This window comes from Quercus lobata, chromosome 5 (genome assembly GCF_001633185.2).
Source record: "Quercus lobata isolate SW786 chromosome 5, ValleyOak3.0 Primary Assembly, whole genome shotgun sequence".
NCBI lineage: Eukaryota > Viridiplantae > Streptophyta > Magnoliopsida > Fagales > Fagaceae > Quercus > Quercus lobata.
The window spans coordinates 12,315,329-12,339,228 of NC_044908.1; the positions used below are offsets into that span (position 1 = coordinate 12,315,329).

General features: G+C 35.6%; 2 protein-coding genes and 1 long non-coding RNA gene across 3 annotated transcripts; 1 reads left to right on the forward strand and 2 right to left on the reverse strand.

The window, feature by feature from the left end:
- The first annotated feature begins 14,708 nt into the window (after nt 1-14,708).
- On the forward strand, nt 14,709-15,374 carry LOC115989964. Its single transcript, XM_031113826.1, has 3 exons — nt 14,709-14,826; nt 14,896-15,099; nt 15,199-15,374. Exons 1-3 carry the CDS (start codon nt 14,709-14,711, stop codon nt 15,372-15,374), a joined length of 498 nt encoding a protein of 165 aa, XP_030969686.1.
- A 3,465-nt stretch (nt 15,375-18,839) lies between these two features.
- Nucleotides 18,840-19,965, reverse strand: LOC115989565. The gene is made up of 3 exons (XR_004091999.1): nt 19,803-19,965; nt 19,617-19,705; nt 18,840-18,883 (listed from the first exon to the last, which is right to left on the reverse strand). It is a non-coding gene; the product is annotated as an uncharacterized LOC115989565 (long non-coding RNA).
- Nucleotides 19,966-21,327: 1,362 nt separating this feature from the next.
- On the reverse strand, nt 21,328-23,539 carry LOC115989965. Its single transcript, XM_031113828.1, has 2 exons — nt 22,814-23,539; nt 21,328-21,528 (listed from the first exon to the last, which is right to left on the reverse strand). Exons 1-2 carry the CDS (start codon nt 23,537-23,539, stop codon nt 21,328-21,330), a joined length of 927 nt encoding a protein of 308 aa, XP_030969688.1.
- Between the last annotated feature and the right edge of the window lie 361 nt (nt 23,540-23,900).

A 23,900-nucleotide genomic window follows, 5' to 3' on the forward strand; every position in this document is an offset into this window, starting at 1 on the left:
ACAGGACTAAAGGTTTCCAAATGCTATAGGGTGCATGATCCAATGGGCTGTCGAGCTAAGCCAGTTTGATATTGAGTACAGGCCAAGAACAACAATAAAATCTCAAGCTCTAGTATATTTTATTGCAGAGTTTACTCTTCTTGACTCAGATCAAGAAGTTGAATACTAGACAATTTGCATAGATGGCTCGTCTATTATATGTTTCAGGGGCGTCGATATCATTGTGATGTCACCTGAGAAAGACACCCTTAACTATGGAGTTCAATTCCAATTTATAGCAATGAACAATGAAACAGAGTATGAAGTAGTCCTCGCTAGCTTGAGAATTGAAAGGCCTTAGGGGTCAGGAATTTGAAATTAAAGACTGATTCAAAGTTGGTTGTTGGCCAAATGACCAACGAATATAAAATGAAGGAAGAGAGAATGAAGAAGTACCTTAAGTTAACAAATTAGCTTATTAACGAATTCGATGACGTCAAGTCAAGCAAATCCCATGGGAGAACAACTCAGCTACCGATGAGATAGCTAGACTAGCTTCTACTGAAGATGCCTCAGTGGCAATAGAGTTCCTCATGGAAGTCCAGACAAGCCCTAGTATTGATAGGCTACATTCCCTTTCAATCTAGCAACCCGGTACTTGGATGGATCCAATCATATCTTATATCAAGGACTATTAACTCCGATCTGACTCGTTAGAAGTAAAGAAGTTAGAGTCAGGGTAGCCAGATTCATTGTCATGAATGGTGAACTTTATAAAAGAGGATTTTCACTGCCACACTTGAAATACTTGACTTCTAAAGAAGTAATGTATGTGTTACGAGAAATCCATAAAGGCGTATGTGGAAACCATTCAGGACCTCATTCCTTGGTGGGAAAGACGATCAAGGTAGGTTACTTTTAGTCGACTATGTAGAAAAATGCGGTTGAACTTGTCAAAAAATTTGATAAGTGTCAACGACTCGGAAATGTGCAGCATATACCTAGAGAATTACTAACGAGCATCTCTTTACCTTGGCCGTTCTCCACATAGGGGATCGATATCGTTAGTCCACTCCTTGGGGGAAGAAGCAGGTAAAGTTCCAGCTCATTGCCATTAATTACTTTACCAAATGGGTCGAAGCAAATCCACTAATAGTAATCATAGAAGGCAAAATATAGAGCTTGCTCTAGAAGAACATTGTCTACAAGTTTGGAATCCCAAGGATGATCATCTCTGATGATGGTTGATAGTTTGACAGTTGAAATTTAGGGAATTTTATGCAGAGCTAGGGATACAAAACCATTATTCATCAGCTAGGCACCCACAAGCTAATGGACAAACAGAAGTAACAAATAGTACTTTGCTTAAACTCATCAAGGCATGACTTGAGGGGGTAAAGGTGCATGGCTAGAAGAGTTACATAGGGTGTTATAGGCCTACCGAATGACAGCAAGAACACCAATAGGAGAAACTCCATTCAATTGGCTTTCAATATCGAAGCAGTCATTCCCGTTAAAGTAGGAGTATCTAGTCTTAAGCGTGCTCATTATGACGAAGGTACAAACAATGACGAGCTGAGACTCAACTTGGATTATTTGCTTGAAGTAACAGATGAGGCAGCCCTAAGAATGGCTCAGTATCAACAAAAAATGGCAAAGTACCACAATCATATGGTGAAGCTTAAAAGGTTCAACCTCGACGACATGGTACTACAAAAAGTCTAATAAGCTACTAAGGACCCAGCTTAGAGGAAGTTAGGACCTACTTGGGAGGGTCCATATAAGGTCATCTGTTACTCTAGAAGGGGAAGCTATTACTTGAAGGACCTTGATGGCAACCCACTGCCATGTCCCTAGAATGTGGAACATCTCAAGAAGTGCTATCAATAAGAAGTACTTGATCTAATTAGCTCTGTCTGTAAGAGCACTTTATCTGATGATGCATCAAATAAGCGAAATTTCATTGTTTTTTCCTTTAAGTATTTCTTTTCCTTCAAGCATTTTGATCAATTTATTTTCAGTATTTTCCTTGTAATCCCCTCATAAATGAGGATGCATGAAATAATAAGGCTCTGTATGCTATCCCTTTTTTAGTAAGTTTGACAAAGCTTTGAGGTTAAGTTAAGATCAAAGACGAGAAGGAGATATCCATGACCAAATAACGAGTTTAAATCATAAGTGTGGTAATAACTCTAGTGGCAAAATGTGGTAAAAACTCAAATAATGAGTTTAAATCATAAGCGAGGTAATAACTCGAGTGACCAGTAAAATCACAAAATATGTTAAAAACTCAAATGACGAGTTTAAATCATAAGTGTGGTAATAACTTGAGCAACGATCACCAAATATGGTAAAAACTCAAGCTATGAGTGTAAATCGTAGGCACGGTAATAACTCAAGCGACGAGTGTAAAACACAAAACATAGTAAAAACTCAAACAATGAGTTTAAATCACAAGCATGATAAACACTCTAACAATGAGTATAAATCATAAGTACGAGAACTTCAAGTTCAAAACATGTATTTCCAAAAGGAATACTATATATTGGTAAAAAATCTTAAGATGACAACTTCGAGGTTTAAACCATAACAAAATGTCTTGAGCAAAGGCTAAATAAGTAAATAAAGCCCAAACAAGTGCATTGTTTATAAAGATAAAAGCCTTAAAACAGAAGGCATTTAAAACATCCATTGTTTCTAAAATAAAGCCTTAAAACAGGAGGCACCCATTGTCTTTAAGTTGAAAGCCTTAAAATAGGAGGCACCCATTGTCTCTAAGTTAAAAGCCTTAAAACATGAGGCAACCAACCCAAAAAAAAGAAAAAAGAAAAAAAAAAGGTTATATAAAAACTTCTTTCAAGGTGTACTGACGACCTCCTCAACATGACCCTCATCCATATGAGTTTCGTCCGCAACTCTACCTGCAGTAGTACCATCTCCTTTAGCAGCATTGGAAACCTTGGCAACAATTTGATCTTCCTTTTCTTTGGTCTCGTCGGCAAGGATCTCGATATCAATAGCTTCGAAATCTAGGTTTGCAAAGTCTGCTACTTGGCTGTGATGCTTCATTATCCACCTATGAAGAAGCTCGAAGCCCTTGAAGTATTGCACGAATTGAAAATCAGAGAACCAATTAGATTCAAGAAATTTGGATATTACCCTCTCACATTCCTCATCCGTCTTAATGAGGGCAGTTTGAACTTCTTTTTCCTTTTGAATGACGAACTTCTTCTCCACTTTTAGCGTGTCCTTAAGTTCCTTCACCTTTTCTTTGGCCTGTGTTGCTTGGTCCATTGCCTCGATCAAATCCTTCCTCAGCTTTGAACTCTTGGCCTCAATCGAGTCAAACTTGGAATTTGCCACCACCACCTTCTCCTCATTGCTTAGGTAATTTGTCATCAAGCATAAAGACTCACCTAAAACATGGAAAGTGAAAGAAGGGTCAGAACTTTTAATAGGTGTAAATACTCGATAAGCAACGAAAAGTGGTTAAGTAAAATACCTACACTAGCTTATGAATACGACGGCTGACCAGCTCATGAGAAGGGATTGATAAGAGTCCTCTAAGCTCATCGTCGGTAATGATGTTATGAGCTCATTCGAAGGCTGTGGCAGGATCTTCCTAGACACTCTTACCAACCTTTCCCTTCCCTTTAGAGTGAGTGGTTGGACTAGTGAAGGTCATCATCTCAAGGGAAGGTGTAAGAGAAGATAGGGTACCAAAGAGAGATAAGGGGGCAAGGGTTTCATCTTTATCCTCATCCAACTTACCCTTTTTCTATCCAGGAGTAAGTGGGACAAAGGCTCATTCTTTAAACTCTTCACACGAGCATACTTATCCTTGCTGTACCTGGTATCCATTTCTACAAAATAAAAGGTTAAAAAACTTAACTCTCATAAAGAAAGAGGAAATAAGAAAGAAGATTAACTCAAACCTACTTTTCTCTTCACGAGCAATCTTCTTTAAGACAAATGCGAAAGGTTCGGGTCTAAGGCAACACTTGTATAAATGACGAGGATCTACTAGATCGTCAAAATCGTCAATAGTAAGAGCAAACTCAAGAGTAGCTTAAACTCATCCTTGATAATGCTCTTCCAATGTAGGACGATCAAAAATTGCAAGACAACTAGGAAAGATTAGAGAATGACGAGTTAAAATAGCTAATTTAATGAAAAGGTGTAGAGATGCACCAAGAGAGGGAATTTCCCATTTCCTTAGCAACCACTAGATCTCATCCCACATGTCGTCAATCATGGTTTCCCATCTGGATCTAGAAACGAAAAAGTATCGTGACTTCCAGTCATAAAAGGAAGTAGAAAAGCTATGGACAATCTTAAACTCCCTATTCTAAGGCATGCGTTCAAAATACCCATAGTGGGTAGAAGGTTTCAAAACATATAAGTGAAGAAATTTGTTTAAGGTAATCATGTCCCCATTATGGACAAATACCCAAATTGACATACAACCAATAATCGTCCTCCATGCGTTAGGGACGAGATGGCCAGGTGCAACATTGAGAGTAGAGAGAAGTTGAACGATGAAAGGATGAACAGGAAAGCAAAGGCCACATGAAAAGTTAGCTTCATAAAAACTTACCTCACCAAATGCAAAGGAGCAAGCTTTTTCAATGGGATGAGGTAGTCTTGTAACAACCGCTCCAGGGAATTGGAACCTTTTTCATATAGATTTCAGGTGCCTCTGTTCCAAAAAGCAAGACTCAGAGAGAGTATGAAAAAGGATTAAAGATGAGGAAGAAGAGGGTTTTGAAGACGACGAAGGTTTCGACATCATGATTTCAAAATCTTTATCAAAAGACTCACCACTCGATGACAAACTAGTCTCTAGCTCGTTAGACCTAACATTAGTATCCCTATACTCTAAAGCAGTCATCTTAAGGTGATGAACAATCAGAGAACAACGAATCAAGGGAAAAAGACTAGTCAAAACGGGTCTAAAAGCTCCACAATCTCAAGGTAAAAACAATCCAACTTGAGGACGATGCCCACCAGAAACTCAAGAAATACCCTTAGTCTAGTAAAGAAGTACGATATAAAGGGAGTTTTGGGAAGATGCAAAACTGGGTCGGACCTCAGAAGTATATAAAGAAAACACAACTCGATAGATCAAGGAGGTATTGAGCTTCTAACAGATTGATAGGTATCGACGGCTAAAAATCTCGATAGATTGAAGGAGGTATCAAGCATTCATTTAGTAGATAGAGACTCTAAATAATTTGGCTCAATGGATTGGGCTATCTATTGAGAGGCAATGAGAACAAACCTAGAAAACTCGATAGAAGAGGTATTAAGAAGCTATCAAGGAGGTGATGAGTTGCTATCGAGATGCTTGAAATGAGGTTTTCAAGGAGGAGAAGCAGCATAAGATGAATGCAAACAAGATACATACCAAAACAAGCAATCAACAACCTCAACTCTATATGCAAAGCATTTCTAGATAAAATACACACTAAACAAGTTTAACAAATTTTATTGCAAAACAAGTTTAGATAGTTTAGAGAGCATATACTACCACATGTATTTCTTGTGATGGTCAAATCACATTATATTTGTATAGTAGTATCTAGAGTAGTATAGAGTATGCGTGTTATGTGTAAAAGTTTTGTAAGAAATCATAAATGTCTCATCATATGACAATAATGATATAGGAAGATCAAATATATTCACACACAATAATAAATGTTTGATGGGGACATCACCTTTGAGGCACATCATATTACTCTCACATCTCCTAGAAACATGCTTGCAACCAAATTAAAAGCATTTTGATTCTTTTTGCTTTTCAAGTTCTTTATATATTTTTCTTTGCATATTTTTCTTTTAAGCATATCATGCATGGGCATATAAGGGAGAAAAGAAAGTATCCAATTATGTAAGCTTGAACATCCTTATTTTGCTGTGCAAGTGCTACACCTTACCGAACACGACTTTTATGAATTTCACATAGATGTTTAGGATTTTCTAGTCCTTCCTGTCAAAAAGAGCGATTTAAGATAAGAAAGATAAGAGATCAACCAAATCAACCAAATCATATAAAAAAGCCACAAAGCTTACATTGCTTAGTAGAATAAAGATGCTCATCTAAACTACAAGTGATACAAAGTTGAGAAACTTTGTTTCAAAGGCCATCCAAGGTACACAAGAACCAATATACACCAACACACATTGTTTTTATATTTTTCCCTTTTTTTATTATTAAAAAACTTAAAACAAAGCAAAACAAACAAACAAATAAAGTATCAAAATTAGATTGACTCAAACGACAACATGAACCATGCAAGAGATCAGAAAGAGAAGAGATCACTTAGAATCTTTTTCCTTTTAGATGAGAGACCTAGATGGAGAGGCTTTCTTTTGCATGAACCTTTGTTCAGATGGATAAGGAGGAGAGTTGAAACCATTGAAGTTCGAGAGAAGCATGACTGCCTTAAAAAGTTCTCCAAGAGGGGCTAAAGAGAGTTGGAGTTGATTTTTGTTTCCTAGAGATGACACACTTTTGCTTTGTTGAGTGGCTAATCACTTATAGCAATTTGGACGAGTGTGCCCAAATACTCCACATTAGTGACAGAAGTGGGGCTTCTTAGATAGAGACTTCTTGTTGGTAAAGCGATGATTATTCTGCTCAGTCTTTTTCTTACTAACCTTAGGGTTGCTTCTAGAATGGATTTTCCCAAATAATTTTTATCCTCACTCACATTTTCAGCTTTAGGATCAGTTACCTCAAAGTTATCATTATTAGCAGGTGGAACAAAAATAACTCTATTTAAAGCATTAGAAGAGGTACTATAAGAAGAGATGGAATGATCATACCCAAGACCTATTTTGTCGAATGCAAATTTTTGGAAGTTTAGCATTTCATCCAACTTGGCACTCGAAATCCTTTCCAGATGAGCTTTAACCTAAAACAGTTCAGCATCCAGTTTCTTGGTTTTTTCAACTAGAAGGTTATTCTCAAATCTTAGTGCTCCAATGGTCTGATTAGCTTCATCAACCTTGGTGTAGAGTTCCTCACATTCCAATTTCACTTCACTGAACTTTCTTGTAGCCAACCTATAGAGCTTCTCATGCTTCTTAGAGACCTTGTAAAACTTTGTGTAGTTAGTGTGGATGTCATCCTGATCATCCATCTTTTCAAACTTTGATTCTGTTATCTCTTCTTCCTCATCAATTAGGTCTACTACTTCCTCAAAGGACTCAACAGTAGTTGTGAAAGTACTCATTATCCCATCTTGGTCACTTTCATCAGAATCTACCTCTGGTTCCGTGTCATTCAAAGGGGCAAGTATGGCTTTGCTTTTGCCAACGGATTTAAGATATGTGGGACACCCTTACTTCATATGTCCAAATCCTTGACACCCATAGCACTTTGGTCCAGTAGGAACATTGTTGCCTTAACCAGCATCCTTGAATTCTCTCTTGCCTTTGTCTTGGGACTTAAATTGAGAGAATACAGATTGTTTGTGATCCTTATCAACTACTTTGACATTTGCATTTTTGATGAAGTTCTTGAATTTTCTGGTGATATATGATTTTAACTTGGTGTCCGCATCATCAGACAGCTTATTGTTATCATCATTCTTAGTCTTCAAGGCCATGTTCTTGCCTTTGCCACCCTTGCCAACCCTTGCTAACCCTAGTTCACAGGTTTGTAAGTTTCTAATCAGCTCTGTCAAAGGAATATAGTCAAGATCCTTTGATTATTCAATGACAGTGCTTTTGGCATGGAATCTCTTCAAAAGAGGTCTGAGGATCTTCCTGACAATCTTGGGTTTCAGAATCTATTCTCTAAGATTGAAGGTAGAATTCACTATGTCCTTGAGCTTGGCATAGAATTCATTAAATGACTCATCCTCATCCATCCTTATTTCCTCAAAACTGGTAGTGAGCCTTTGGAGCTTGGAGTTTTTAAAAGATTTTGTTCCCTCATAGGTAGTCTAAAGAATATTCCGAGCTTCCTTGGCATTGTTAGTGGAAGAGATCTTCTTGAATTTTTCATTGGTCACAGTACTAAGTAGAGCATCCAGTGCTCTACTATTAAAGTTTGCAGCTTTGATCTTGGTATCATCCCACATTGCAGGTGGCTCTTCAAGTTTCTTTTAACCTACTTCAATTGCAAGCCATACTTTCTCATCAAAAGACTGCAAAAAGGCTCTCATGTGTACTTTCCAGTATGCATAGTTAGTTCCATCAAATAAAGGAGGAATAATTAGGGATTGCCCACAATCCATAATAGTAGAGGTCAATGGATCACATAGCAAAGATTAAAACCTAATCAAAGTGTGCCTACTCTAATATCACTTATTGGGTTAAGATAGTTTGACCCCGGTTAATTAATACAATTACCCAATTTGATTAATTAGGTTTAATTGCATACAAATCATGAAGGCATCAAAAAATCACCAAAAATACTAAGTGCAATGGAAAATAAATTAGACACAGTGATTTGTTGACAAATGGGAAGAACCTCACAAGGTAAAAACCCCACCGGGTGATTTTAAGGTCATTACTCCCAAGAATCCACTAATCAACAATCAAGTGGTTAAAAATATAAAGAATCTTACCAACTACCTTGGCCTATCCCGAAATACTAACCTATAGTTGAATCTTTACTCCAATACCCAATTGGACTTGATCTTGTAGTAGCCTTCTTTCCTTTGATACATAAATCTCTAATTTGTGATTAACCCTTTGCACGGATCCTAGTATGTGACTAACTCTAGTAACTTGAACAGTTGTTGTTAACTGCAAAGTTCTTCACTTCATCAACAATGAAGATCAAGAAGCACTTAGTTACAAAACCCTACGGTGTACAAATACAGTAGCTTCTCACAGAGAAAATAAGTCTGTTGGTATTTGTATCCATGTATGATGGCTCTTAAAATAAGCCTTATACATGTCTAGGGTTATGAGAAAAGAAACCCTAAACAAATACACAAGCCTAGGCCGAATTTCAAATCTGGAAATTCTTAAATCATAGATCTCGATAAATCGAGCTGCTGTTGAGCTATCTATCGAGCTTCACATTAAGCCTTGATAGCAGGCATTTGTTGAGCTATCTATCAAGACTTAATGAACAAATTTTTTTCACTTGTTTCTTGGACCAATCTTTATGTCTTTAATACTTGACTTGAACAGCATGTTTCTTAAAATACTAAACCTATCTTAGTTCTACCTAATTACAAGTAAAGTGCATTTTATCAAAAGGATTAGTCAATTATAATAAAATATGATCCTAACATCCGTTACAAAATAATCAAAAACCAAAAATATTTTACTCTAATTTGAAAACCATGCAGGGATTAATTTTGCAGAATATGTAAGGTTGATAATGATAAGTGTTTATTAATTATTACTTAGTATTTTTCTTCGACAACCTTTTCCATTACTTTAAAACTTTATCTCATTCTTCCCCATTACATTGTTTTCTCAATTTCAAGTGAAGAGATGTATGAAAGAGGTATGTCCATGATATCAATATATTATAACATAAGGCCAAGCTGTTTATGGTTAGTGATAGTTGTGTTATTAAGTCCTATCCTGAGATTACTGTTAGGTTCTAAAGTTTAGGATTTTATGTATTTAGAACTCTAATTTATATTGTTGGCAAAGCATGATCAAAACAATGTATTTAGAAGTGTTTAAAGCTAGCTCAAAGTTGTGTGTCAATGTAAAGTTGGAATCGAGTTTAAAGCAGGAAGCACTGTGGCTTTTGGCCTGGCTCGATCGATCGAAGCTTAGGCTCGACCGATCGAAGCTCGGGCAGATTGCTTTTCTGCAGATTCGTCCAACTCAGCCCTATTTGTTTTAAAACGTTTTTAGGGTTTCTTATTTGTCCTAAATATAAAAGGCAAACCCTAGCCACGTTTTAGTGTTGCTTATATTTGCGGTTTGTGTAAATCTCTTGTGAGATCTAGAGGAGCTTTACTTTACACAAACTTAGGGTTTTCAAGGAGGAGATATTTTTCTACACCTTGATGATTAATTCAGTTGCTGCCATTAAAACTTAAAGAATACATAAGCGGGTGTGCTTGTAGCTGGTGGGAATCCAAAGAAAGAAAGAGTCCGTGGATTCAGAGCTTGCACGTGGTCGTGTCAGTAAGTTCTACTGGTTGGTAGCAATAAGAAGTCGAGCGTTGGGGCTTATAAGTCTTATTGTATGAATTTCGATTCTTTCAAGATAGTGGATTCAAGTTTACCTTGAGGATAGCTAGGTCAAATCCTTCCCAGGTTTTTACCGGTTTGGTTTCCTGGGTGATCATATCATTGTCTTATTTATTTTCCGCTATTTTGCATGATTTGATCTTTTATATTGTGATAACCTAAACTTGTTTAATTGGACTAAGTAACAACTTGACTAATTATCTAGGTTTAATCAATTGTTTAAGGGGTCTAAAAACTGTCAATTACTGATGTCAATTGTTGAATGTAAAAACAGAACAAGTGATAATCAATGCCTATACTTAAGATACACACCTAATAATGTAATTGTAAAGTTAAAAGGTCTTCACAACCATGAAATTAGATGATGGAAAAATTGATTATCAATAACAACGTTAATAAAATAATACTTATAGGCAAATCATAATACATAAATCCAAAGAAAAAGATACAAGCAAGTAGAAAATTCTATAAGTGAGAAGAAGGTAGGAGAGTCGGCCACCATGGGAGCACAAATAGAGATCCGAGAAGTATTTAAAAAGGAAAAAAAGTGTGTCATGAATGAGCATAGATCACTTTCAATGTTTTTTTCTGATTAATATCCCCATCATTGGGATGATGACCTAGCAATAGTACCTTGAAACTTATTATTAGAATACTAGCACCGTTCTATCCCAAAAATGTCATTTTATGTCATTTTTATGCGTCAAAACTTACTTTATCTATTTTGACACACTATTTTATAATATACCTGCATTAAATCATCTATTTTCACATTTAACACATTAAAATAATATATTCAACTAATTAAAGAATTCATTTTCCTCTAAAATCCATAAACCCAATAAAAATGTTTTTCACTACCGGCCACCAAATCCACCCATAAACACTAGTCACCATGACTACAACCCAAATCCACCAAAATCCAACCAAATTTACACCAAAAATAATCTCAAATCCACCGGAGAAATTAAAGAAGCCCATCACAAGAGGGGAAAAAAAAAAAAAATAACACTATCACCAGCTGAAATTCACCATAACCAAAGGAAAAAAAATCTGTCACAACCCACCAACCACACTTAGAACAACGAAGGGTGAGATAGCGAGTGGCTAGACACAAGCGGCTATGGCTGTGGAAGAGAGAGTTTGTAGGTTTGTGAGTGAGAGAGCTAGTGGTGAGATCGGTGGGGTGAGATTTGGAGGCAGTGTGTGATATCGGTTGTGTGATTTGGAGGTAGCGTGTGATGCCAACGATGAGATCAACGACGGTGACAAAGGAAGAGGCTGACCAGTGGAGAGGAGGACGAAGACTAAGAGAGAGAACCCAAGCAGTGAGAGAGGAGGAAGAATACCCTGTTATGGGTGTATGCTTCCTTCCTCTCACAAGTTGGTGGGACCCATAGCTGGCGGGTCTTACCAGTTGTGGGAGGAGAGAAACATACACCCGTAATAGGATGTATTTTCTCGTGAGAGAGAGAATTAGATATTTGTATGAATAGAACAAAAAAATAGGGAAATTGTTTTAGCATTTCATTCGTACCATTCCATATTTGAGATGACATTGTTCATTCATGCTAAAATTTTTAGCATTCAAAATATTTGACGTAGGGTTTTTTTTTTTTTTTTTGGGAGATGTAAGAGGTGTTTTGGTGTTTGGTGTGTTAAATGCTAAATATTTGGCATTTGGCACACTTGATACTAATGCTCTTAAGGATCTTATCTTTATCACCAAAAAAAAAAAAAAAAAAAAATCTCACATTTCAAATTTAAATCTTATTATTACTGGTTTCTTAAATAAATTTAAAAAAAACTTATTATTATAAAAAAATGATACATGTGCTCTATAATCTTATCATTATCCAAAAAAAAAAAAAAAAAAGTAATCTACAGATTTTGTAGGTTACCTGTTGTAAATTGTTTTTTTTTAAATCTTTAAAATAAAAATGGTCTATCAAATATTTTTTTAAATAGTATTTTGAAAATTATTCATATCTGGGGTTGACAACTTTAATAGGGCAAAATAAATAACATACTTTCTTGTATTTGAAGGATAGAATATGGAAAAAATTACAGGGCTGGAAAGGTATGATGTTATCTAAGGCAGGTAAAGAGGTGCTTATAAAGGCGGTGGCTTAGTTTATTCCTACTTATACCATGAGTGTATTTCAACTCCCTATGAAACTTTGTGATGAACTTGATGCGATGTGTGCTAAGTTTTGGTGGGGTTAGGTTGGGAATGTAAGGAAAATGTTGGAAAATCTGGTTTTATATCTCATACAAAACACACAGTGGAAGCAACAAATATGGATCTATTTCATTCATGATTGATAACATGCACTATGTAAATTTCAGAATTTAAGAACAAGATAGAGTACCTTGGTGCGGTGAAATTCAAAACAAAAGATTAGAAGTACTTGGGAACACTTTTAATCTTCACTCCAATTCCACTTTGTGCCCAAGAAGTGTGGTCTCTCAATCAGTTTCCAAGGGAGAATAATCGAGTGGTTTCACTCACACATACACACATTTTCACAATGATGTCTCTCTTTTTTCTAATAAAAAATTCTGTATATTTCTCCCTTTATATTTAACTGATTATGTAATTGGACTGGCCTATTGGGCCTTTCCAACTGGGCTTTAGTGTGTGGCTTAGAGTGGGACCAAAAGGGACCAATAAGACACTAGCTCCAATGAGCTTTGGGCTTTTTTGTCAACTCTTAACAAGTCCAAAGTTACCGTTAATTATATTTAATACCACTATATAAATATAATTGCACTCTAGGCCTTATTAATAAATTATATCCCAAGACTTATTATACATGCAACCCTTTCATAAAATGTTCATAGTAATACAAAGTCATGAATGAAGACTGCCACTTTGTAGATTACTACATCTTAATCCTCGAGTACTCGGTTTATTTCTTTAAAGATATTCATCATATATTTATGAAATCTAATTTCATAAATATATACTTTAGTAATTTCTTACCAAAGTGGTTATGCCTAATTCTCTGAATAACTAAACCCATTAAACTTATCTCAATGGAATATCTTATATCTCCGTTAAGAGATTATGAATTTCATTTTAAGAATATATGTTCCATCAACACCAAATGTGATTGTCCAACATACTGAGGTTTTGACCATTACTTTAGATCTCACTTCTGATATATTAAAGTAACCTACACTTCATGATTAGGTCCATTATTCTCTCAGGATTAAAAGTTCATATAAATAGAAGTAGTGAGATTTATTATTCATTTGACAGTCATTAGGAGAATAATAAATCTCACAGGGGTTCAGTTCAATATGTCTTAACTCTTAAAACATATCAACATATCAACTAGAAGTCTCTACCTCCATGATCAAGAAAAATCATCTTAGTTGATATGTTATAGTATTCGTAGATGAAATGCCCAATTTCATCACTGACTACGAACTAAAATTATGAGTTTACAAAGAACTTATGATCTATATCTTCTGTGACTAAATCACATACTTTGCATCTCATGGACTATATGATAATGTCTGAATATTCATGTTACCATTATTTTAGATAATAATAAAACAACTTTATTGATCACAACATTAAGTCATACATAATGTCATTTATAATAACGTACATAACATCATACAATAGGATTTAAGTTTAAGGACATTAATCCTAACAGAAAGTCACTAGAAAAGTTGGGAAAAGTTTACACTCTCAAAGAAAGATGGTGGAATGGGTTTTCGGGATCTAAGGGCTTTTAATTTAACTATGTTAGCTAAGAAAGGATGGAGGTTGATGCATGATACTAATTTGTTAGCGTACAAGTGCCTGAAAGCAAGGTGTTTCCCAAGATCTGATTTTCTTGAGCCCAAGGAGACCCCTAATTGTTCATATGTGTGGAAGTATTATGGCGGCCTTGCCTACATTAAAATTTGGTTGTTGTTGGAGGGTTGGAAGTGGGCATTCAATCCGGATTTTGGGGGATAAATGGATTCCTAATTATCCTAAACGCTCTGTCATTCATTCAACTAAGGAGGATGTCAGGGATGCTTTGGTTTTGGACCTAATAAATCAAGAGTTACATCTGTGGAGGATTGATTGGATTATGGAGATGTTTGAAAAGGAAGATGCTGAAGCCATATGTAGAATTCCTTTAAGTAGACGATATGTGGATGATTCTATACTTTGGTTGCCTAATAAGAAGGGATTATTCACTATTAAATTTGCATACAAGGTGGCTAGGGAATTGATACGAAGAGAAAATGTGGCCGAGAGCTCTAATGATTGTGTTGGGAGAAGGATTTGGGCTACTCTATGGAAACTTAAAATCCCGAACAAAGTTAAGGTGTTTTCCTGGAGAGCTTCCAATGATATTTTACCCACGAAGATGAATGTTGTTAATAGAAGGATTATCGCGGATGTAGCTTATCCAATCTGTACTAGGTTTCCAGAGACAGCCATGCATTTGCTTTAGGATTGTGATGCTGCTCAGGATGTGTGGGCAGGTAGCTTGAAATCACTGCAAAAAGGAAAACATGGCCTGCTTGACATGTTCTAGCTAATGGAGTATTTAATGGAGCAGTTGGCATGGGAAGATTTGGAGTTGATGGTGGTTCAGGCGTGGCTAATCTGGACTCAAAGGAATAGAGTGATACACGGTGGGAAATTTCATGACCCAGGTTGGCTAAACAAAAGAACAATGGAATATTTAGAGGACTATCAGGCTACATAGAATTAGATTGTTGCAGACCAGGTGCAACAGCCAAGTCAAGATTCATGGAAGCCTCCTCTACCTTCGGTGTATAAATTAAACTTTGATGCCATTGTGTTCTCTGGTTTGGATAGGTCTGGGTTTGGAGCAGTGATTAGAAATGACAAAGGGGAAGTTATGGCTGCAATGTTAGCCAAGGGACCATCGGTTTTTTGTAGTGAAGAAGTGGAGCTCCTTGCATGTAGTAAGGCAATTGAATTTGGCACATGTAGTAAGGCAATTGAATTTGGCACGGATGCTGGTTTTTTTTAGTTCGTTGTTGAATGTGATAACAATACAGTCATGCAAGCTATATCCTCTCCAAATGAAGATGAGTCGTTGATGGGTAATGTGGTAGGTGACATCCAGCAGATGCTTAAAGGGCAGCATTGGGGGAATGTTGAGTTTACAAGAAGGGGAGGAAACAAAGTGGCTCATGTGTTAGCTCAATATGCAAAAAATATAATAGATGACTAGTTGCTAACCTGTGCGATGCACGGGTAAGATACTTTGAAATATCTATTTAAATACATTGTATTCTCAAAGCTTTTCAAAAGAATATGCATGTTAACAACTTCTATCCTTTTCAGCTTCATTACAACTCGTGTTGGAGAGAGAGAGATTGTACCTATCAAAGTATCTGTTTAAACTCCTCTATTAAAAATATTCATCCATTGGATTCATAATAATGCCACAGACCCTACACAATAAACCATATACTCCAACCCTTTGATTACAGTGATCCTTTAATGAACACTGCCTCTGCCATTAAAGGATCATTCAAATTAAATTTCTTTGTCCAAGCTTTAACATAAGACTACATTTCATCTCGAGCTACTACCCCCAGAATTGAAGCACCTCGACATTGAACCTTGATGAGTCTGTAAACCAAAACATTTATGTCATACTGCTATGTTGCACATATATATTTTTAATTACAAATTATCCTCGCACAAAAAGATCATTACCAGTACTTAATCTTAGCATGATTCTCCATGTAACATAGCAAAGAAACCATTGGTAGATTATCCAATCCTCTCCAACTATCTTATGGGTCTGTGCATTTATATTACAAATCATTTAACTTGCCTTTATGCTATAAACTTATAGTTGCTTCTTTTTGCAAATTATGCATCAATAAATATTACAATTATCTACTTCCTAGAATGTTCTCTTTAGATCAACCACACCATGGATCTCAAAGAAGGTGGTATCCTTGACAAATGAAAACAATAACTTGGTAAATGCCCTCATCTCTTATAAACCAATTTTCATTATTGCAGTCTAAACATACATTAACGGCCAAGATAAACAGTAAAGCAAATGAGAAACTAATAAACTACTTAAAAAACTTCTAGCTTAGTTGAGTATTCTCTGCACTTAATTTTGTGTTATTTCCCATCTCCAAGTCATCCAAAGAACCTGTCCCATTAGTGAATAATTCTTCTATTACTTATAAAAATTGTTTAAAGAAGAAGAGAAAGAACTAAATTGTACTACTAACATGCTGTTAAGTCAACAAAATTTTTAAGGGTACCACATAGTTCAACTCCTTCCACATCATGGATTAATTTGATAACATTATATAAAGAAATTATGAACAAAGCATGAATGTAATGATTGATTGATGATGTTCACCAAATCATACCCAACATATAAAATGGAAATTTATATTTATATTTCTACCGTATTAAAATCTACTTACAAATCACTCTAAGAAAATTCCTTTATTCATGTCAAGGATTTTATAAACAATTTGCAATTATGATACCTCATATTTCTAACCAACTAATTTGTAAAGTTAATTTTTATCAACTGAATATGTCCATTGCATTCATAGTTGTGACTAAGAAATAGGGAGTACTAAATAGTTGAACCCATTTCTCTGCAATCTCTCTGTTCTCCCTATATCCATCTAACTTCTACACAGTATTTTTTTATTTTTTATTTATAAATAACAATATTTCATAAAACAAAAGCCCCAGGTACAACAGGAGTGTACATGGAAAGATTTACATCAAGATCAAAAATTACAATAATCAAGCATAACAAAAAGATTAGAGCAAGAAAAAGAAGAGAAAGCAGAACACCAAGCAAACAAAGAGTGGAGGAGGAGAGGTTTAATCTCAAGAGTCGACCGTTCTGTTCCCTTAAAGCATAAACCTCTCAAGAGATTTAATCTGACTTCTACACAGTAATCTACACATAAACCTCTCATAAATTAATTGATTTACCTAATAAAGCTGGAGGTTCTGAGATTAGTCCATAGAGATCCTAATTTTTGAAAGGTATTAGAAATAATGCATTGAGATACGGAAAACAAAAGGCACAATATTATAGAAAGTAAATTGACCTTCCTCACTATAATGAAAAAAGCAACACATGCTCCAAAATAACGTTGAAGCACCCTAGCGAGTAATTTTCCTTCAGATTAAAGTTCAACTTTGACAATTTGCAATCTACACAACAGAACCAAATAAAAAAAAGAAAAAGAAAGGACCATTAAATAGTAAATAATCAAGTTGTGTCTCTCTTCAATAACTACTTAAAACCTAAAAAATGGAATGTTAAGGAAAAATCTTAAAGATACAAACTTACCCTTATTGTATGGTCCATAAAAAAAGGAAGAGGTTCCCCCCCGCCCCCCCAATTTTTCAGATAGTTTGTCATAATTTTTGAGTGGTGTATTGGCCAAGTCCAATGCAACCTCCATATATAGTTCAAGGAAAAAAAAAAAAAATAAAGGCAAGAGAGATAGAGAAAGGGAGTACCTTCAATGGCTTTCAAATTTGGTAGTTATTCATCAATGCCACCACCTTTTCTTGTGATTTGGTATTGTTGCCCTCAGTTCCTACAAATAAAATCAAATGCACTCAATTTGCATAAAGTAAGAAATGCAAAATATTAAGTACTCTAAATGGTACAATGGATTTTGCACAGTGACCTTGCCTAATCATATCAAAATATGTCCAAAGGATCTAAAAGCAAAGAGAAAGTACTCAAATTAAAAACTTTCATTCTTGACCATAACACTACTTGCTTTGTAAATCAATTTGCTGTATTGAAATGAAAATATTAAATTAACGTGTGTGATGCTCTCAACATAGCTGTGGCAGCCATCCACAACCTTTGGCAAGGAATTAATTCAGTATGGACTATAATAAGAGAACCATAACTATCTTTAACAATAATGCCCAAACCTGCATAATTGGTGGCTTTTTGAAAAAGGTAAGTGCCATAATCATTTTGAGATGAGGAGAAATAGGTGGCTACCATTGCCATGTTTTAGGAGCTGCAGTTATGGGCTAACATTGCAAAACCTAAATAGCTAATGGTCCTAGATTGAAATTTTCATATAAAAAATCCAAATTGCATAGAAAAGTTCCTAATTTTTGCAATTGAAAATAACCCCCCACCCCACCCCAGAAAAAAAAATTTGATTAACTGCAACCGAGAAATTCAAACTTATAATTTGCTTGGCTGACATGTTCAGAAAGTGACCAGGTCCTTTGCATTGAAATAGCATCCATGAGGTTTAGAACAAACCACCATCTAAAATCTCACTTGCAATGTTATATTAAGTAGCAAATGAAGGACTCATGAAAAAAAAAAATGATTTGTTAATTTGATGGACCCAACTTACCAAAGTCGGCAATTGAATTCCCCATGAAAACTTGTTAGGCCTAAACTTTCAAAAGCCAATCAACATTGAACAATTTGCACTAATGGTTGAATTTATGGAAAATAATGGTTTTGGGGAATTAAGATGTGAAAGACCCAAGATGAAATGATTTATCATGTAACTAAAAAGGCTTCAAAGATTGATAAGTCTGAAGAGGACATTACCTGTACTCTAAGAATTGGAGGTAGAATATGCACAACCATACCAGATGGTAGATTTGATTTTAAGGCATGCAAGTACTTTGTAATCAACTTCACATGCAATTTCTATTACAAATCTCAACCACGTCTTACATGAAATTCACCTGAACAAAAAGCAGCCAAAACGCCAAAACATTTACAAATTCCTATAAAGTATATGCACCCTAAAAACCAGAAATAAGAAGCTAATGAACATTGGAACCCTTCACTTACTAACCCAACAACTTTTGAGTGTAAATATGCTTTATTAACAGAAAATTAAAAAAAAAAAAATCCCAAAGCCAAAGTTTACCTGTAAAAAACAGTGAAAACCATTCAAACGAAACCCAAATAACTCAATATAACAAAGTTTTCAACCTTTTGAGGGAGAGAAAGTACCAATTAGATAGCAAGGACCCAAGGCCACACACAAACCCAATTGGCAAACACAAATTGAATATACCAATATGAATATATATGTAGAGCTTACATAGGTCAATCTCACATACATATACTTGAATAAAACCACAACATTAAAAAGAAAACCAAATTTCCAAAGAACTAATATTGATATCACAATCGAAAACAAAATTTAAAAGAAATATGTAAATAGCATTGCACGTGCATAAGCAATTGGGTTCCACACATCCAATTCAAAGTTCAGTTTAAGCATTTCTTCAAACACTTGTGCGGCATTAAGAAACCAAAGAAAAAAAAAAGAATTCCAAAAATTGAGAAACTAAATAAAATAAAAATATGCCAGAATTGAAAACCCAAAAGGATTAAAAAATGAAACGTGGATGTTCCAATACCAAACAGAGAGAGGGAGAAAGATTAGGTATTGTTGTCATGATGTACCTTTCTCCATATTCATCTAGCCAATCTGATTGCTAGATGACGTTATTGAAGCTCTTGGTGATGAGCTCTTCAATTGTGTAGTCATGGCACTGCAAGGTTGAAAGATAAGTAGAATTGAAAAATAAAAAACAAAACTAAAAGATACATGGAGACCGTAAAAATTTCACCTTGCGTTAAATACCCTACCTTTGGTTTTTTTGAAACGGCAGCAACTGAAAGGACTTGAACATCTGGAGGAAGGAAGAGCCATGAGAGCCCTGGCATTATGAATCTGAAGTCTGAACTGTGAAGATTTGAAACTGTCTTTGGAAGAGAGAGAGACTGCCATTAGCAAGCTTGAAACCGTGAAACAGGGGTAGAGCAAAAGATAGGGAGACAGAAAGGGTTTTTTGCCGTTAAAAATTAAAGACCATTCGGCTGGGTTTGGGCTTAAGCTTTATGGTGGAGATAAAGTTAGAGATCATTTTTCTTTTATTAGTATTTTAAAATTTAGGAAATGCATTTTAAATTTTAAGAGAAAATCAGGAAAAATGTTGGTAATGACATGGCTGCTGATGTGGCTCAATGAGAGGGTAGCAACATTAAATGCTACGTCTCAACTTTTAATATTATATAGATTTGTATTGGATGGAAGATTTACCTCCATTAGCTAGGGAAGCTTTGCATCAAGATGCAAACATTATTGGTTAATTGAATGCAGATTTTTCTATCAAAAGAAAAAAAAAAAATCTTAAAAAATGGGAGTTAAACACATGTAATGTAAAAATTATTATTTGAAAACTAGTTTTAATTTCAATTTTTTGAAAAATGTTTTCATACTATTTTGAAAACAAAAACAAAATCCTTTCTACCAAACAGGCCCTTAAAGAGGTTTAATTTAAGGAGTTGAAAAACCTTGAGGATATATAAGCATTTTTTCTAAAGGGAAGAAATATTATGTGTCTAACTTATTTTGATTAGAATTGGTCAAATAATAATATAGATCCTTGTGTTGATTCAAAAAATTAAAAAAATATGAGTGAATTAAGATCAAGTGTTGAGATTAAGAGTTGAAAAAACAACTTTCAATCTCAATCCTTAAATAAAAATAAAAGTAAAAAGGTTAAAGTTTAAAAGTAAAAATGGTAAAAATGTTGGTGAGTGAAGAGGAGGGTAATAGCACTGGAGTCCAAATCTTCTGTCTCATCAATTGTGCTCCACTTCATGCTCCACCAATAAAACTTGGACAACTGGCCTCTCTCAATAAATGAGATAACTCTGACTCTAACACTTACGTTACTGACGTTAACATTATAATCCCTTTCTGTTTCTCTTTTTTTTTTTTTTTTTTTTTTTTCTTCTGCAGCTCTTGTTCTTCTCTCTGTTTCTGGCTTTTGGTTTCTTTTTTTTTCCTCTTCTCCATGTGGTTGACGTTAACAAGGAGTCCAATGAGTTTTGTCTCTTGCTGCAGCTTTTGTTTTTGATTTGGACTCTTCGCAACCTTCAAGGCTTTCAAGGGTTCTTTTTCTTCTCTTCTCTATGTGGTTGGCGTCTCATACTTGTTTTTGATTTGGACTCTTCGCAACCTTCAAGGCTTTCAAGGGTTCTTTTTCTTCCCTTCTCTATGTGGTTGGCGTCTCATACGTTCATCTTCATCCTTTTCGCCCCAATTACAGACACATCCTCACGTCAGACACATCCTCATGTCATCTTCATCTTCATCTTCAAGTGTTCATCTGCTTCTATTGGTTTCTATATTCTTAGCTGGTTTCTCAAATGGGTTTTGCTCATTTCTCAATTTTGAGATCTGGAATCTGAAAATTTTTTCTTCAAAGGTTCTTAATTTTTGTGTTACTTTTTCAATTTGAGGTTCCAAGTTCCAAACTTTAATGGCTCCAAGATTGGACTTTTCTAACTGGTGGGCAAAAGATACCTGCAAAGGAAACCCAGTGGTAGTCACAATGGAGAACCCAAATTTCCCAGTTGTGGAGATTGATGGTCCAGTCTCTGCCTTCAGGCTTGTAAAGAAAAGTAGAGGCAAGAATGCAAAGCAAGTGACATGGGTTTTGCTTCTCAATAGACAAAACTCATTGGACTCCTTGTTAACGTCAACCACATGGAGAAGAGGAAAGAAAAGAAACCAAAAGCCGGAAACAGAGAGAAAAACAAAAGCTGTGGAAGAAAACAAAAGAGAAAAAGAAAGGGATTTTAACGTTAACGTCGGTAACGTGAGTGTTAGAGTCAGAGTTATCTCATTTAATGAGAGAGGTCATCTGTCCAAGTTTTATTGGTGGAGTATGAAGTGGAGCACAATTGATGAGACAGAAGATTTGGACTCATAGCACTGCTGGTATTGCACCAATCCAATCAGGGTGAAGAAGAGTATGTCACCTGATCCAATCGGGCTGAAGATGAGTATGGTTTATTTTGATGATAAATTCTAGAAAGTTCGAAGTTTATTTTTTATCTAATTGAAATTTCGTGTATTTTCTGAACTTATCTCCTCGTCTTCCGAGTTTCATTCCACGGTCATGAATCCTCTCAAAAGATTAGCAAAGTAGGAGTTAAGCACCACATATATAGAACCCCTACACAAAAGAAAACTAAAGGAACTAATCCATCTGATTAAACATAAATTTTGTCCTTCTTGTCCATTTTGAAATTGCTGTGTTATGTTCAATCTTTGGTCTGTTCGTTATGGCACATGAAGTTTAACTCTTGTGAGCACGCAAGGTTTTGAAGTTATTGATTTTTGTTTAATGATATGCTTTGCCTTTCCACACTCCATTAGGTTGTTTTCCATTTCAAGTGGAGATATTTAAAAAAAAAAAAAAAAAATGTTAAGGAGAGAGAGAACTATGCAATAAGAGGCAATCCATTTGTTTCATGGAATAAACATGATATCAGACGTACACACAAGTAGATAGAGTATACGCTAGCATATACACAAGAAGAGATTTTGTTTCCTATTCCTGAATGTAAAAACAGAACGTGCGATAATAATCAATGTCAATATTTAATATACAGATTAAGTAGATAATTTTTTTTTTTTTTTTTTTTTTTTTTTTTGGAGAACAGAACAAGCCGTCATGTATTCATCAAAAATGAGTCCTTGATACATAACTTCCAAGGCAACTGGAGGTGCATCTTCCATTCAGTGCATATCCTCATTTAAATTTCTAGCATATATATAGCTAAAACATGAGCTACCCTATTACCATCCCTTTTAACCCAATTAAAGGAACCCTCCTTAGCCCACGGATGATCCATTGAATATCAGCAACCACATTCCCAGCAACTGACAGGTCCTGGATTGAGGAAGAAATTGCTTTCATGACATTAACACTATCGCCCTCGATCATTAGCTCAGAGAAACCCGCATCAACAGTAAACTCCACGGCTTTCCTGCATGCCATTGTTTCTGCCTCTTCACTACAAGATACTGATGGCCCTATGGCAGATAGCGCAGCCATTACCTCTCCTTGTTCATTCCGTATCATAGCACCAAATCCAGACGTACTTCTCTCCTTGATTATGGCAGCATCAAAATTCAGTTTGAAGAAAGGAGGAGGTGGTGGACGCCACACATTTCCTTCATGTCGCTCCGGTGTGATAGAGAGATGCTGTTGTGCCTGCGCAATCTCCTCCATCCATATCTCAGCACGTAGCACACTATTCCTTTGATTCCAAATAATCCAAGCTTGCACCAAGAATAATTCCACCTCCTCTGGTTCCAGTCTGTCCATCAAATAAGCAAGGAGCTGTACCATATCTTGCTGTCCAAGTGGGCATTTCTGCAGTTTGATCCGACTTCCAGCCCACACATCCTGGGCAGCGGGGCAGTCCCATAGCACATGCACCTCAGTCTCTGGGCATTGAATGTAGATCGGGCAACCATTATCAGCAATGATGTTTCGTTTTGCTAAGTTAAACCGAGTTGGCATGATCCCTAGATAATTGATTGTTGATAGCAACACTGACAAAATAATTATAAGATAAATCATATTAGACAAATTAAAGAGGAAAAAAAAAAGTGTACAAATAGCGCCTATCAACAAGAGCCACCAAAACCTAAATAGTGGTCTATAATAATAGTAAGAAGATATGGGAGTTGGCCACCAAGGGAGCACAAAAGAGAAACCATCATAGTACCAATGGCTCTATGGTGCGATCTCTTGCTCTGTGAACTGTTTATAATAGATCACTTCCAGCGTTTTTCTCCGCATGTTACATGACACAACCCTCAAATGCCTCGCAGATTTAATTGGGAAATAGACAATATCCCCATCATTTGGATGACAAACT

What these genes read in the sequence shown, in the direction of transcription:
- LOC115989964 (XM_031113826.1), top strand. Translation starts at nt 14,709, where the DNA reads ATGGAGTATTTAATGGAGCAGTTGGCATGGGAAGATTTGGAGTTGATG. An exon ending in TGGGAAATTTCATGACCCAG is followed by an intron (nt 14,827 to 14,895) that starts GTTGGCTAAACA and finishes AGATTGTTGCAG; the next exon opens with ACCAGGTGCAACAGCCAAGT. An exon ending in AGAAGTGGAGCTCCTTGCAT is followed by an intron (nt 15,100 to 15,198) that starts GTAGTAAGGCAA and finishes ATAACAATACAG; the next exon opens with TCATGCAAGCTATATCCTCT.
- LOC115989965 (XM_031113828.1), bottom strand. Translation starts at nt 23,539, where the DNA reads ATGCCAACTCGGTTTAACTTAGCAAAACGAAACATCATTGCTGATAAT. An exon ending in TAATTGGGTTAAAAGGGATG is followed by an intron (nt 21,529 to 22,813) that starts GTAATAGGGTAG and finishes TTTCCTTTGCAG; the next exon opens with GTATCTTTTGCCCACCAGTT.